Source organism: Giraffa tippelskirchi, chromosome 2 (assembly GCF_054371585.1).
Source record: "Giraffa tippelskirchi isolate mGirTip1 chromosome 2, T2T-mGirTip1v1.2.pri, whole genome shotgun sequence".
NCBI classification, from domain to species: Eukaryota; Metazoa; Chordata; class Mammalia; order Artiodactyla; family Giraffidae; genus Giraffa; species Giraffa tippelskirchi.
Window position 1 is genome coordinate 74,149,737 of NC_137276.1, and position 12,974 is coordinate 74,162,710.

The 12,974-nt window shown below is 36.7% G+C and overlaps 1 protein-coding gene across 4 annotated transcripts in view; it reads right to left on the bottom strand.

Annotated features, from left to right (window-relative positions):
• Positions 1 to 566: 566 nt before the first annotated feature.
• CABCOCO1 (ciliary associated calcium binding coiled-coil 1) overlaps positions 567 to 12,974 on the bottom strand; it is a 150,523-nt gene continuing 138,115 nt past the window's right edge. For 3 of the 4 annotated variants that reach the window (XR_014076539.1, XM_081569062.1, XM_081569063.1), the window contains 3 exons: positions 8,290 to 8,412; positions 7,741 to 7,878; positions 567 to 2,361 (listed from right to left, as the gene is read on the bottom strand). Coding sequence is in view for 2 of the 4 variants with exons in the window: in XM_081569062.1 (XP_081425188.1) it covers positions 2,287 to 2,361; positions 7,741 to 7,878; positions 8,290 to 8,412 (336 nt within the window). In the remaining 2 variants the exon portion in view is untranslated. The remainder of the gene's footprint in view (positions 2,362 to 7,740; positions 7,879 to 8,289; positions 8,413 to 12,974) is intronic. The other variant, XR_014076538.1, reaches the window with a different exon arrangement.

Here is a 12,974-nt window from a genome sequence, read left to right on the forward strand (position 1 = left end):
TTTTTTTTTCTTTTGGTAACAGTGCATATATTGCTTTATTGATTCAAAATTAATTTAAAAGAGCAGAGACTGTGAATCAAAATTTGTAGTTACTGCTACTACAATTGCTCTTTCTCCTATTATTAGATGTTACAGTCAGGCCACTGCAGGGATCCCTGGGTTGCTCCAACACTAAAGACATAAGAAAACAGGGTGACAAGTTAGTCTCCATGGGGGAACGTACCGATCCACAAGTTCCAGTGGAGAGACAGAGAAGGCTGGGAATTCTGGCAAAGTGGCTGCCCCAAACAACTGGACAGTGGGTATCAGGGATGGGCAGTGGGTTTTGGGTTATCCTCCCTGGTGGCTCAGACGGTAAAGCATCTGCCTGCAACGCGGGAGACCTGGGTTTGATCCCTGGGTTGGGAAGATCCCCTGGAGAAGGAAATGGCAACCCACTCCAGTACTCTTGCCTGGAAAATTCCATGGACTAAGGAGCCTGGTTAGGCTACAGTCCATGGGGTCAAGAGTCAGACACAATTAAGCGACTTCACTTTCACTTTCAAGAGGTAAACAGAAACCAAACCTTAGGGGAAAAAGTCCTTTAATGTGAATTCATTGAGTTATCAGAACAACCGCAAAAAATAAGTATTATCTTCACTTAACAGATGACCAATTAGAGGGTGAGCAGCCTGTCCAAAGTCACACATCAGACCCTGGGAGTCTTACTCCAGAGGCAGGCTTTCGCCTTTCATATAGGGTATTGTTTTTGTATAGTTTTTAGGGATCCAACTGCTTATTTTTAATTCAGTTTTGAACTGTTTGTACCTTTGCTCAAAATCAGCACTCTTAATTAGAAATGGAGGTCCACTGTTGTGCCAATGGTTGCATTTGAAGCTGTACAGGGTATTTTAAGAAGCTCCTTTATTTCCTATTTGTGGTTTCTCTCGTTTCACCTCTGTTTTCCCTGGAAAAAAGACAGATTGATGAAATTAAGACTTGTGAGCCCTTCTAGTGATCTCTGATGGCCATCACCATTTTCAGTTAGGAAGGACAGCTCAGAGAAGAAACACCTTAGCTCATTCAGGCCTTCCAGACTCGGAACTGCATGAACAATAAATGAACATAGTTTCATCTTAAGGACTTCTCTTACTTTGCTGATCAGTGTAGTTAAAAAAACCCAAATGCTTCCAGATCTGTCTCTGCCCTAAATGAATATATTTTGGGCAGTCCCCTTGGTACTGATGCAGTAAGCAAGGTTATAGCCCAAGGTCAGAGCACGGACAGAACATATTCGACCAAGCGCCACCCAGATGCAAGTACATTTGGTTCCAATATAAACTGGAAACTTCTTGGAGAAATGGTCCCCTCCTTGCAATGCTCTACATTCTAGAACACTCTGAAGTCTCAGAAATTGGGAAAGGGCCAAGGTAGTAGTCAATTTAATTTGCCAAAATAGGGACAATCAGTTGGCAAATGGATATTTTCTTTTGAAATTATATTTTTAATAGTGGTATTTAAAGGCTTGAGATGTTTTCAATCATTCTACTGCAATACAATGGTTAATTTTAAGAGGTCTGTGAGTTTGATTTGTATTTAAGATTTTTACAATCTATATATAGGTTGGTCTTTAATAACCATTTATACATTGCTTCTTTTTATATAGGTCATGTATTCTCCCGGGAGAGTAACAAGATTAGAAATAACAAATACAGTACAGAATAAATTAAAGTGCTTCAAACTGCATTATATAATTTCAGAAAATTGGTTTCACACTGAAACATTTAAATAAGAAAACCAACTGATTTAAGGAGGAAAAAAAAACCTAGTACATGCATTTGAATTGCTATTGTTTAGCAAATTTTACCCTCAGCAGTATGGTGGTGGTCTGTGTTCACAAGGCTTCAGCAATGTGGCAGTTCATTTGGGTCAATATGGATAAAATCATTATTATTCTTCTTCACTTTAAAATGTTGACTTCATTCTCCTTGAAGATGAATAACATTTACTAGTCAAAATGTCAAAGGGGTATTATAAAAGTAATTGTATTTTTATATATGGTTCTCCAAACTCTTATATAAAAATGTTCTTATTACACACAGTGCAATAAATTCAGAGGTTGTTATGGGACAGGAGATAGAGAAATTGGGGCCAATACTTTTCTAATTAGTTAGGATAATAAAAAGTGGGGCTTGGTTTTCCTCTCTCAACTACATCAAGGAGATCTGGTGCTCTAGAGAGTCTATGATTCCGGCTGGTTTTGTTTGTCTCGTGAAGTTTTAGTATCACTCTCCCGGTTCGGAGTCCTCAGGCCTTTTTCAATTTTTCTATTCGTGCATTAAAGGCCTCTTCCTGTATTTGCAGCTTTTCGTTTATCTCGGTCTGTGAAGACAATCATAAAAAAGTGGTTATGGTGGAGCTATCTTTTGCTGCACATTGTCTTTGCGGTTTTGACATACTACAGTGCCTAAAGACAGACATTATCCCTCACACACCTTCCTGTTTTGCAGACATAGCCGTGTTTCAGCCTGTAGTGATGTGATAACACTTTATCATATTTCTCTGCACATTCCCAATGTATAGCATGTCTGCTATGAACAGGAAGTGGTATTTGGACAGCCATTTTTCACATAGGCTTGTGTTGGAAGATAGGCTAATTTATCTGCATTTTCAGACAGACTTTACCAATAAGCACCGAATCAGAATAACTGCTCTAGGCTCAGTTATTGCAGTGTTGTTGGTACTGCCACCCCTCTGCAATGGATGTTTTTGTCTCCCGTGTAATACATTCTAATTGGGATCCCAGAAAGCTTCTGTTGTGAAATCACAACACAAATAATCTCACAATTAGAATGATTCTCATAATTAAAGAGTATTCGCCACATATACAACTCTTGAAATTGTGCCCTTTGTGATATAGTTTTGGTATAAAAAAGTAAGCAGTTGCTGACAGGTTTTCGTGTTTGCTGTGGTTATGATAGCATTTAGCCTCTGGCAGTGATATTCTGTGGACTAACACTGCTACCTGCACAATTCCAAAAATATTTTCACATTAGCTGAACATTTGTAGCCCTGGAAATGTCTTCCTTTTTTCATGGTGGATTATAAAATTATGTACAGAGAAACCAGTGGCAGGGGGCATGGTAAACCTGGGGTCTTTGTTTAGGTGATTTAAAATAGTCAACAAGCATATGAGGAATAGTTCATACACATATATGTTAATAAGTAATTAGAAATGTAGAATTTTAATGCCTATGACCTAATTTGAGGTCATCAGGGTAACTGTATTTTAAGAAACATTTTAATTTATATACAAGAAATTTAAAAAATCAAATACTGATTTTGGTCCAAATATACCTTCATTGTTATTTATTTATTTATAAGTGTAATTATACCAGCTAGTTTTGAAAAGGTCTACCTGCTTGCCTTATCTGATGAGATAATGTTTCACTTTCACAGTTAAGAGCAACTATTTCTGAAAATATCACATCGGTGCCAATAATTCTGGGTTCTCGCTGGAGTATGTCTTTTTTGGCTCAAGTTTTATCAAGTCCTGGGGTCAAGTCTGGCCTCTGGCTTTTCCTCTTTTCCTTTCTTAGTGCTAAGTGAAGGAGGCAATGAGGGATGAGCATGGTTGTCCAGGTTACAAAAGAAATGTCTTATTTTTAGGAACCTATAATCCCCTCGGGCATAATTTTGGGAGAGCTGAAAGGAGGAAGGGTCTAGGAGTGTGGAGACCTAGGGATTAGTTTAGCTCTGCAGCCTTGGGCAGGTCACTTAACCACCTTTAGTTCTTATCGAAAAATTAAGTAGTTTAAAATTAAGAATGTTAAATTTCATGTATGTTAGCTTTTAAATTCATAATTCCAAGTGTGTTAACTTTTAAATTCATAATTCTAACTCCCAATTCTGTGATATATTCACTGATGTTATACTATTTCATTATCATGATATTGTGCTATATTTTAAAAAAATATTACTTCTGCTTCTTTATGGCAGGCTATATATTATATCATACAGGGCATGAAATAGTTTGAAGAAATGATTCTGTTACAGTTCCAAAGGATTGGGAAGCACTGGTCTAACTAGACAATTGACTCTTCCCACTTTCAATTAAATGTATTTTAGGTCCACCAATAATCTCATTTCTTTTCAACTAAGGACAGATGTATTATTATCTTCCAGCTTCTGTTTCCCTATTTCATCACGGTTTTCACATTAACCTGGAGGTCTTTTTGGTATTTCACTGAGACAGAATTGACTGCCAGCAAGTGAGCTCTCTGGGGAAAAGGCTCCTAAAGGTCAGGAGCATGCCTGCTAGAGCTGTGCTGACCGAGGGACACATCTCAGATCTCCAGACCATGGTGATCAGTACTTTGGACACTGGACGTCAAGATCCCCTGTCTGGCCGGGAACAGGTTGTCCTTGGTCTACAGTGTCTCCATGTTAATCCTCAGAACACCGATGACCAGATGTGCTATCTACAAGCCCCAGGATAGGGTATGGTTCTATTGCCTTTTAGGAAAGAATGGAAGATCCATGACCCAGGGTCAACAGCCTCTCAGTGATTACTTCTTGAGGTGATTTCCCATTCAGCTTTTCTAACCTGGGAAGTTGACCTAAAAATACCTACAGTCCCAAGATGGCAAACTTCTCTTAAGGTTTTCACATTATTTTATGCAACTGCTTAAGATAGGGCCAACAGCCAACATTTAATGAAAGAATTTAGTGCTAGCATTCATATTTCTCTGAAATACGAATGCAAGAATTTAGTGCTAGCACTCATATTTCTCTGAAATATAATTCTTTAAATATATTAAAGTTTGCTCCATTGGGTATAATTTTTATTATATAACTCAGGGCCAAACTAATTTCATTTTAAATGTATCTTTAAAATTAAAATACCTAGGCTATATAAGCTTAAAATGTTTGCTCTATTCAGTATAATTTTAATTAACATCTCAGGGCCAAGATAACTTCATTCTTAATAAATTTCTGAAGCTATAAAGTGAGTCAATGGGAAAGTAAGTAGATTAACATAAAAAATTTAAGGATTCACACTATTTTAAGAAATTTCTGAATTACAGAAAGTGAAATATGCTTGTAACCACAATGAAGAATGAGCTCTGAAAAAAACTGTACTCAAAACATGGATTCACTACTGCCTTTTCCTACAAAAATTATAATAAGACTATGATTTTTACCTTTTTATATATATATATATTTTTAAATAAATTTATTTATTTTAGTTGGGGGCTAATTACTTTACAATATTGTAGTAGTTTTTGCCATACATTAACATGACATTTTTTGAGTATGATTTTTAGATAAAGAAGGATAAAAAACTATTGGAAAATTTAGAATATATTACAAATAATAATTCATTAAATGTTCCTACAGCAAGTCACTGGTTTATATATACTGACCACTGATAAGTGGCTACCTTTGAACAGGGATGAGACAGTTTTAAGAGCCAAGAACACTGGAAGGCAGGTTTTAGAAGTGGAAAATAACTTACCCGTTTAAAACAGGGAGAAATTTAGGTAGGCAGAGAGTAATTACCAGACTTGGAATTTGACCAAGACACAACAGTAAACACTGAAAAAGTGCCACACCACTGGAGTATTAAAAACCAAAGTAGTCTGGTTGTGATATTAGAGGTTATGTGGTTTTTGTGGATAACACTAGAATTAGAACTAGAACCCAGTTCACAGCCCCCAATCAGGGTCTTTCATCAACTTTGGACCCTGGAAACCCTGGACAAATGACTTAATATTTCTGTTTCTCTTAGTTTTCAATTTATTTATCAGAGAAGTGCCTGCCTAATTCAAATGGAGTTTACTAGGATTATTGAGAGAAAATATATAAAGGGGTTTGCTATCTTGAGACACTGTATAAATAAACATCATCAAGCCATTTTATTGAAAAACTGGCAATAATTTGGCTCAGGCTAATGTCCATGAATCTACTTAATATGGAAATGATCAAGGCACCTGAAAGATCTGCATCCCTCACCTCTGGTCCTTTCTATGCCTAATTCTCGACCAGACAGGGGATCTTGTCGTCCAGCGTCTGAAGTTCTTTCTATGCCTAATTATATTTAGATGAGCCAGCTAATGGACTTCCAGGCCCAGTAAGGATGGCTGCAGGCCAGTGGGACAACGCTTACACATAGAACCATCATACTCCTTCTGCTATGAGGGTAGTGGTATAAATGCTACAGACTCTAATGTTAAAAAAATTTCAATGAATATTTAAAAAACATACTGCTCACTACATGGAACATGGCCTCAGTAAAGATGTTTTTAATTTTGAGGGCCTGCAAACAATTTTATTACTGTCTAGGGCCTTGGTGATAATTTCAGAGCCACAGGATCACAAAGGAGCCCAGGGCCATGATTATCCATAAACTATATTTAGATGAAATGTTATCAAATATAAAGAGGAGATATGTTTTGAACTCAGCTTAATTCAGCTGCACTCTGCCCTTCTACAGAGTAACCAGTTATTACATTCATGGTGTTGTTAACAATAAAGCTTTGTGTAAAACGTGTCCTTTCACTATTTCTGGTAAACACTAAACACCCCTTATTAAGCTGAGGACTTTGGCTGATTCTGTTGGCATCGAATTATTAAATGTTCGTGTAAATAGTACATTAACACTTGATGATTAAACAAGTAACAAGGTATGCTATTGCCAAGCTAATCTTTTGTTCCCTCTAAATTGTCGTTAATGCAGTGTGCTTTTTATATGTAGTCTCATGTCCAGAAAAACAACTGAATCTTTCCCTGAGATGCATTCATATTTTAAACATGCAGTATAATGTCCTATTGGTTCATGTTTATTTCCACAAGAAATTATAAATCCTCTCAAAACATGCAAATGACTCTTAATCATTTTGCCTAGGAATTGATGCAAGCCTTTGTGTTGAGGTAGAAATGGTGGAGTTCTTTTTTTTTTTGGACAGGAAAAAAATTAAGTATAAAACTAAGCCTACTGATTCATCATTGGCAGATGCTACTGAGATGGCTGTTGTCATCACCATTTTCATGCAGCCACTGGTGTCAGTGGTAACACCATTAATATATAAATAAATAAATAAATAAATATATATATATATATCCATTAGCTGGGCTTCCCTGGTGGCTCAAATGGTAAAGAATTTGCCTGCAATGTGGGAGACCTGGGTTCAATCCCTGAGTTGGGAAGATCCCCTGGAGAAGAGAAGGGCTACTCACTAAAGAGTTGGAGGAGACTAAGCAACTTTCACTTTGACACATCCATTAGGTCTTACTGATATGTGAAAAGGAGCAAACTAACTGAGAAGGAGTTCAAAGATAAGAAAGCCTCTCTTTAGAAATTTTGTGAAAAGACTAAGCTAAGAATGATGGTCTGAGCTTTAGTGTTTACTGTTGACAAATGTACCACCGTTACCCCTGCATGAGCAGTCAGTCAGTGTGACTAGGCATGAAGTGTTTATGGGTCTTGATGCTGCATGATTCTGTAAACTGGTAACACACCACAAAATGTGCTATTAGTGAATTTATTTTGTGATCTTACTGGGTCTCCGATGACTCAACTGAGAGTTATGTGGAGACATTACATTGAGCTGCTCCATCATCAGCATCACTCTTGCTGGCAGAGTGTGGGTAGTGTTAACAGACATTAAGGTTGAGGTTGGCTAATTAACAAGTAATAAAGTAAGTAAGCACACTATCAAGTAAGCACTATCAAGTAAGCACACTATCAAGGCTGAGTACCTGAATGCTGATTAAAATGTCATCTGTGACTTGGTCCAGCACCGATTTTATCTCTTCAATGGTGAAACCAACCAGATCAGTTTCTGAAGTATCGGCTTCTGGGTGGGACTCTTCAGGGCCTTGTTCTTGATTCAACCCCTGGAATATTAAATGTAAACAATGCTCAAGTAATTTCTGGAGCCTTTACTGATTTATATGTAACGTCAGACTTCTCTTGGCTGCTTTTCTATCAGAGATGATGTCAATCTAGGTGGATTTTGATTTAACATTTTCCTGCATTTTTATTATTCATGAGCATCATGATAGGTCAGTAAGTGGCGCTTTTACCTACTCAGAGAAAATCAAGGTAGAGATTGGGGAAGGTGGAGCGGAAAAGATTAAAATTGCTGAACCACCCTCAGCTGGCCCACCTGTGAATCAATGCCAAAAGAAACATTTATATTTAACTAGGAAAGATCGGAAGGAAAATGAAGTGCATTTGGTTCTTTTTCTCCTACTAGAGAATATCATACTGAGACACAGTGAAGTAAGAGACAAAACGAAACATACCTTTATTTCCATATCCAATGGTGGAGATGGCTCTATGAATGTTGAGTAAATATCAAATGAGATTCCTTCTTCTAGAGGATCAGGGAAAGGGTGATCTGCAGGATTCACAACCTCTATCAATTGCTAGAGGGGAAGAGAAGAGCTGTATTATGACAAAAGCTCTGGTGAGTAACCACAATTTCAGCCAATATACATAAAGTTCCAAGTCTATTATTTTTTAAGTGCCATTGACTCTGAATTATTGATGCCACAGATCTCTTAGCTCTCTAGTGCTTTTTGTGCTTTGATAATTAGCATTTTACTTCCCCCACTGTCTTATTTTTCTATTTTATGTAGTTTGGGACTTCATTTTATACTGCCTTGATCTTGAATTGTTCCATGGGTCAGTGTTCCCTTCCTCCTGCCTACAAGTTCTCTGGAGGCAGAGACCATGTTTTAGATTCTCTGTGCATCTTCTCCAGTTCTGGCAGAGGGTTTGATCTTAAAACACTCAATGACAGCCTGATGGTGATTGATATTACTCAGTAGAGTCTAGCTGTTCTTGCAGGCAATGGTGAAATGGCCATGAGAACTTGGTGATGAGGACGATAAAGGTCAAGGTTAATGTACAAAGTTAGCACAGAGTAACTCAGAGAGGAGATGTGCAAAGTCAATCAAAAATACTGAGGGCAAGGCAAGATGTCACTGAAAGCATTTAACAATTCTGTGGCAAGACTGTGCCAATCAGAGAAGGGTGATGGGTGGTCAACGGTGGAAATGAAGAAACGAGTCAAAGAAGTATCCATCTCACCATGCCTTGATGGAGAGAGCAGAGATGAGGGTACTGATGACACTAAACATCTGATGCATCTCAATGGTTCCTCTTGCTTTGATTTCATGTTTAAAAGGCAACATTCTGATCATAAGCTGACTTCTCATCTCAGTTGTTCTAGAGACATGACTTTGTTGTTCTACAGTTGAGTGCTCTGATCTTCATGCCTATTACATTCCTTATTGTAAATCAATAAACCCATGTTCTGATTTATTCAGTAAGGTCCTAGGAGCTTGTTTTTATGGCCCTGAGATGAAGCTACCCACTGTATGCTGGCAAAGTCTTTAAGACTACAAGTTTTGGGACTTCCCTCAAGGCCCAGTGGTTGAGAACATGCCTTCTAAGGCAGCGGATGCTGACTTGATCCCTGGTCAGGGAACTAAGATCCCATATGTGTGTAGTGTATGTGTGTGTGTGTACACGCTAGTTGTGTCTGACTCTTTGTGAGTCCATTGATTGTAGCCTACCAGATTTCTCTGCCCATGAAATTTTCCAGAGAAGAATACTGGAGCAGGTTGCCATTTCCTACTCCAGGGGATCTTCCCAACCCAAGTATCGAACCCTTATGTCTTGAGTCTCCTGCATTTGCAGGTGGATTTTTTTTACCACTGTGCCACCTGAGAGGCCCAAGATCCTATGTGCTTAAGGGCAACTAAGCCCATGTGCCACAACTACTGAACCCATGTGCTCTGGAACCTGCTCATGACAGCTAGAGAGAAGACTGAGTGTTGCAACTAAGACCAGATGCAGACAAAAATTAAAAAAAAAAAAGTGCCTACAAATTTTAAGACAATAATCTAGAAATGCATAAACACCAAATACTTACCATCCCATGGGGCCTGGAAAAACCCTGAAATCATCATATTCATTTCTAACTTTTCCACATATTATAATACTTCATCTTTTACATACTAATAGTTTTGATTTAGATAGGTTTTGGAATGAACTGAAGGCTAGGTTATTGCCTGGTCATACCAATACATTTTGCCTTGAATTTGTATTACTAATTTTAATTTGATCTTATAGGAAGTTGCTGCCTAGTATAAATATATAAATAAGGACTGAAGTGTTGTGACTTTACAGTGAAGGCAATTTGGAAATCAAGAGATTAAATGATTGGCTTAAGGTCAAATAATTACTTGGTGACATGGCTAGGAGTTAAGCCCTGGTGTGCTGACTTTGTGGCCTATGCTGTTTTCAGTAAACCGTAATATGTCCTCATGTTGCCACATTTGGAAGTTGCTGGTATTATTAAGCACTTAATCTTTATTCTGTTAGATGACATCATTCAAGATTATTCATCCTAAATTGACCACGATGACTAAATGTTAATAAAAATAGAAGATCGAAAAAACTCTATCAGAATAATCTTTCTGTCTCTTCACATTAGTAAAATATTCTTTTTTCCTAAATGGGACATCCAAGCATTTTCATCTCCTCACAAAATTATTTGTACCTTTTTTCAGCATGCTTGCTTTTTTGTCATCCTACACTTTATATTACTAAGCTAGAAAAGTGAAATAGTTAAATATATTTCAGTGTCTTCTGAAACATTATAGATGAAATAAATAAGCTGTATATAGGAGTCCAGAGACAAGGGAAGATAATGAGGTATTTACTTGGTTGACTAAAGGAGACTAAATTCACTAAAGCTGACTTTAATATAGGGTGAAACTAGAAATTTGAGGGGAGTGGTGGTGAGTTAGACATTGAAAAAAGAAGATAGAAAGGAATTGACTGGAATTTATTTGATTTACCACAGGCACTGAGAAAGTAAGCAGGAGATAACCTGCAAGGTAAAAGTATTTTCTTTTAATGAAGGAGAATTTTATCTTGTTGCTTTTGCTGTATCTGTCTTGCTGGTATAGTTTTCCATACATAGACTAACACTTTCTGCTAATTTTCTTTCCCTTTGGTGGAAGTCATTAATAGATCGCATCTCCAACCTGGTAGTAGAGAATTCTACCATCTTCCCACCTGTATCCTTTCTTTCAACCAATTATACATTTAAATACTTACCGGCAAACAGATATTTGTGCTCATGGATCTCATTTTATTCCTTAAATCCCCTGTGGTCTGGACTTCTTTATAAAATTTATCTGAACTGCTTGCCAACTCCAACTCCTCTGTTTTCTTAGTCTTTGGCACTGGTGCGTGTGTGTGTGCATGTGTGTGTGTACTGGAAACACACTTTGAAACCTGGAACTCCTCAGCTCCATATTATCGTTTCTTTGGTGGGGTGAAGCTCCTATTTATCCCAAGAACCTGAACCTCTGACTGAGAACTAGGCTTTATTTTCCTTGATTTTTATGAGTGTAGCTCATACAGCTATTCATTTATTTGATTCATGTACAATAACTGGCAGTGAGCATTGCTTTACTTCAGGGTGTTTTGCATACTATCAATGAACCAAACCACAGCTATGTTTTTCTTTCACAAAGAGTCTATATTTGGTTACATTAGTAAGATACTGTAAGGGAGAGAAATGTCCCAATTTCAGATGAGGGTAAATGTAAAGTCATGTCATTAGTAATACGAAGGTACATTGTCAAATATATAGCTTGAAATAAACATAGTGCCCAGAGCATCATAGTGGTGATTTTTTTCCCCATTAAGTAGCCTTTTTAGAAAACAAGTTTAAGGAAAATTAGAATCAATAATTGTGGTGAGAGCACAGAGCCAGCAAATATGTTTAAATGAAACCGTCTGATGCAATACTTTCTTTAAAAAATACAATTAGGCCTTTGTATTTTTTTTTTAACAAAACCTCATGTTTTACAACATCACTGGTTCTGTAATAAAATCTATTTAAAACAGAAAGACATGGTCAGCTTTATTAAGTTAGATTTTCTGAAAGAACATTATAATTTCCTCAAGTCTATGAATAGCTGAAGCAAATTAAACTAGTTTTATAACTATTTTATATATTCCTGTAGAACTGTAATTGTCTCATTTTTTTCCCTCCAAAGTATAATACGTTACCTCTTAAATCTTGAAAATAAAAACAGAAAAGGGATAAAGTATGTTTATTAAAAAAATACTCCTATTTGGTACTCTGGTTTAGCAACCCCCTCTTTTAGTCTATAAGAGAATAGCACCCATAATCTTCAGATCAGAAAACAAAGAGAAAGACTTTAAGTGATTTGCCTGAGGCCTAATGCTGGGATTAAAAATCAGGAGTTTCTGATTATACACGTACATCATTTGACCAAATGATTGGTTTTGCCTGACTTTCAAATACCCCCTAAATATTACTTTGAATGTAAAGCAATAAATGTGTTTCTCTTGCCATTTTTGAATGCTTGCACACAAATGGATATAATAAAAGCAATCATGTTGTTCCATATGAATGCCATTTATATTTTTTCTGATAATGAGCAGACCATTTGAACTAAGGTGAGTACATTAAAAGCTCTAATAAAGAAAGAGAATAGATTTCTAAAGAGAATAATGAACTGTTAAGTGAACATACAATAAATAACATGTACAGATGTGGTCACTAGAAAATTTGTTTTGCATAACTTACCAGTATACATTTCCCCCAGATGTTATCTGTTACATGAAAATTAACTTAAGTTGGCCATAGTGTTCATTAAGTGCACACTGCATTAGTGTTATTTAAGATGGTTTATAATCTGAGTTTAGTTGAATTGTGCCATGGTATTTAAAGAATATCAAGTAAATGGCTTTTGGCATAATTTATACTCATAAGTACAAAATTTCATCACCAAACATTAAGCAGCAGTAAAAACATCCAAGATCTTTACTTACAAGCCAAGTGAAATCACTAGAAGTCATTTAAGAATTTACATATTCAGTATGAAATGGACATTTACTACAGGAATAAATAACAGGGATTTGATTTTCAACCTCC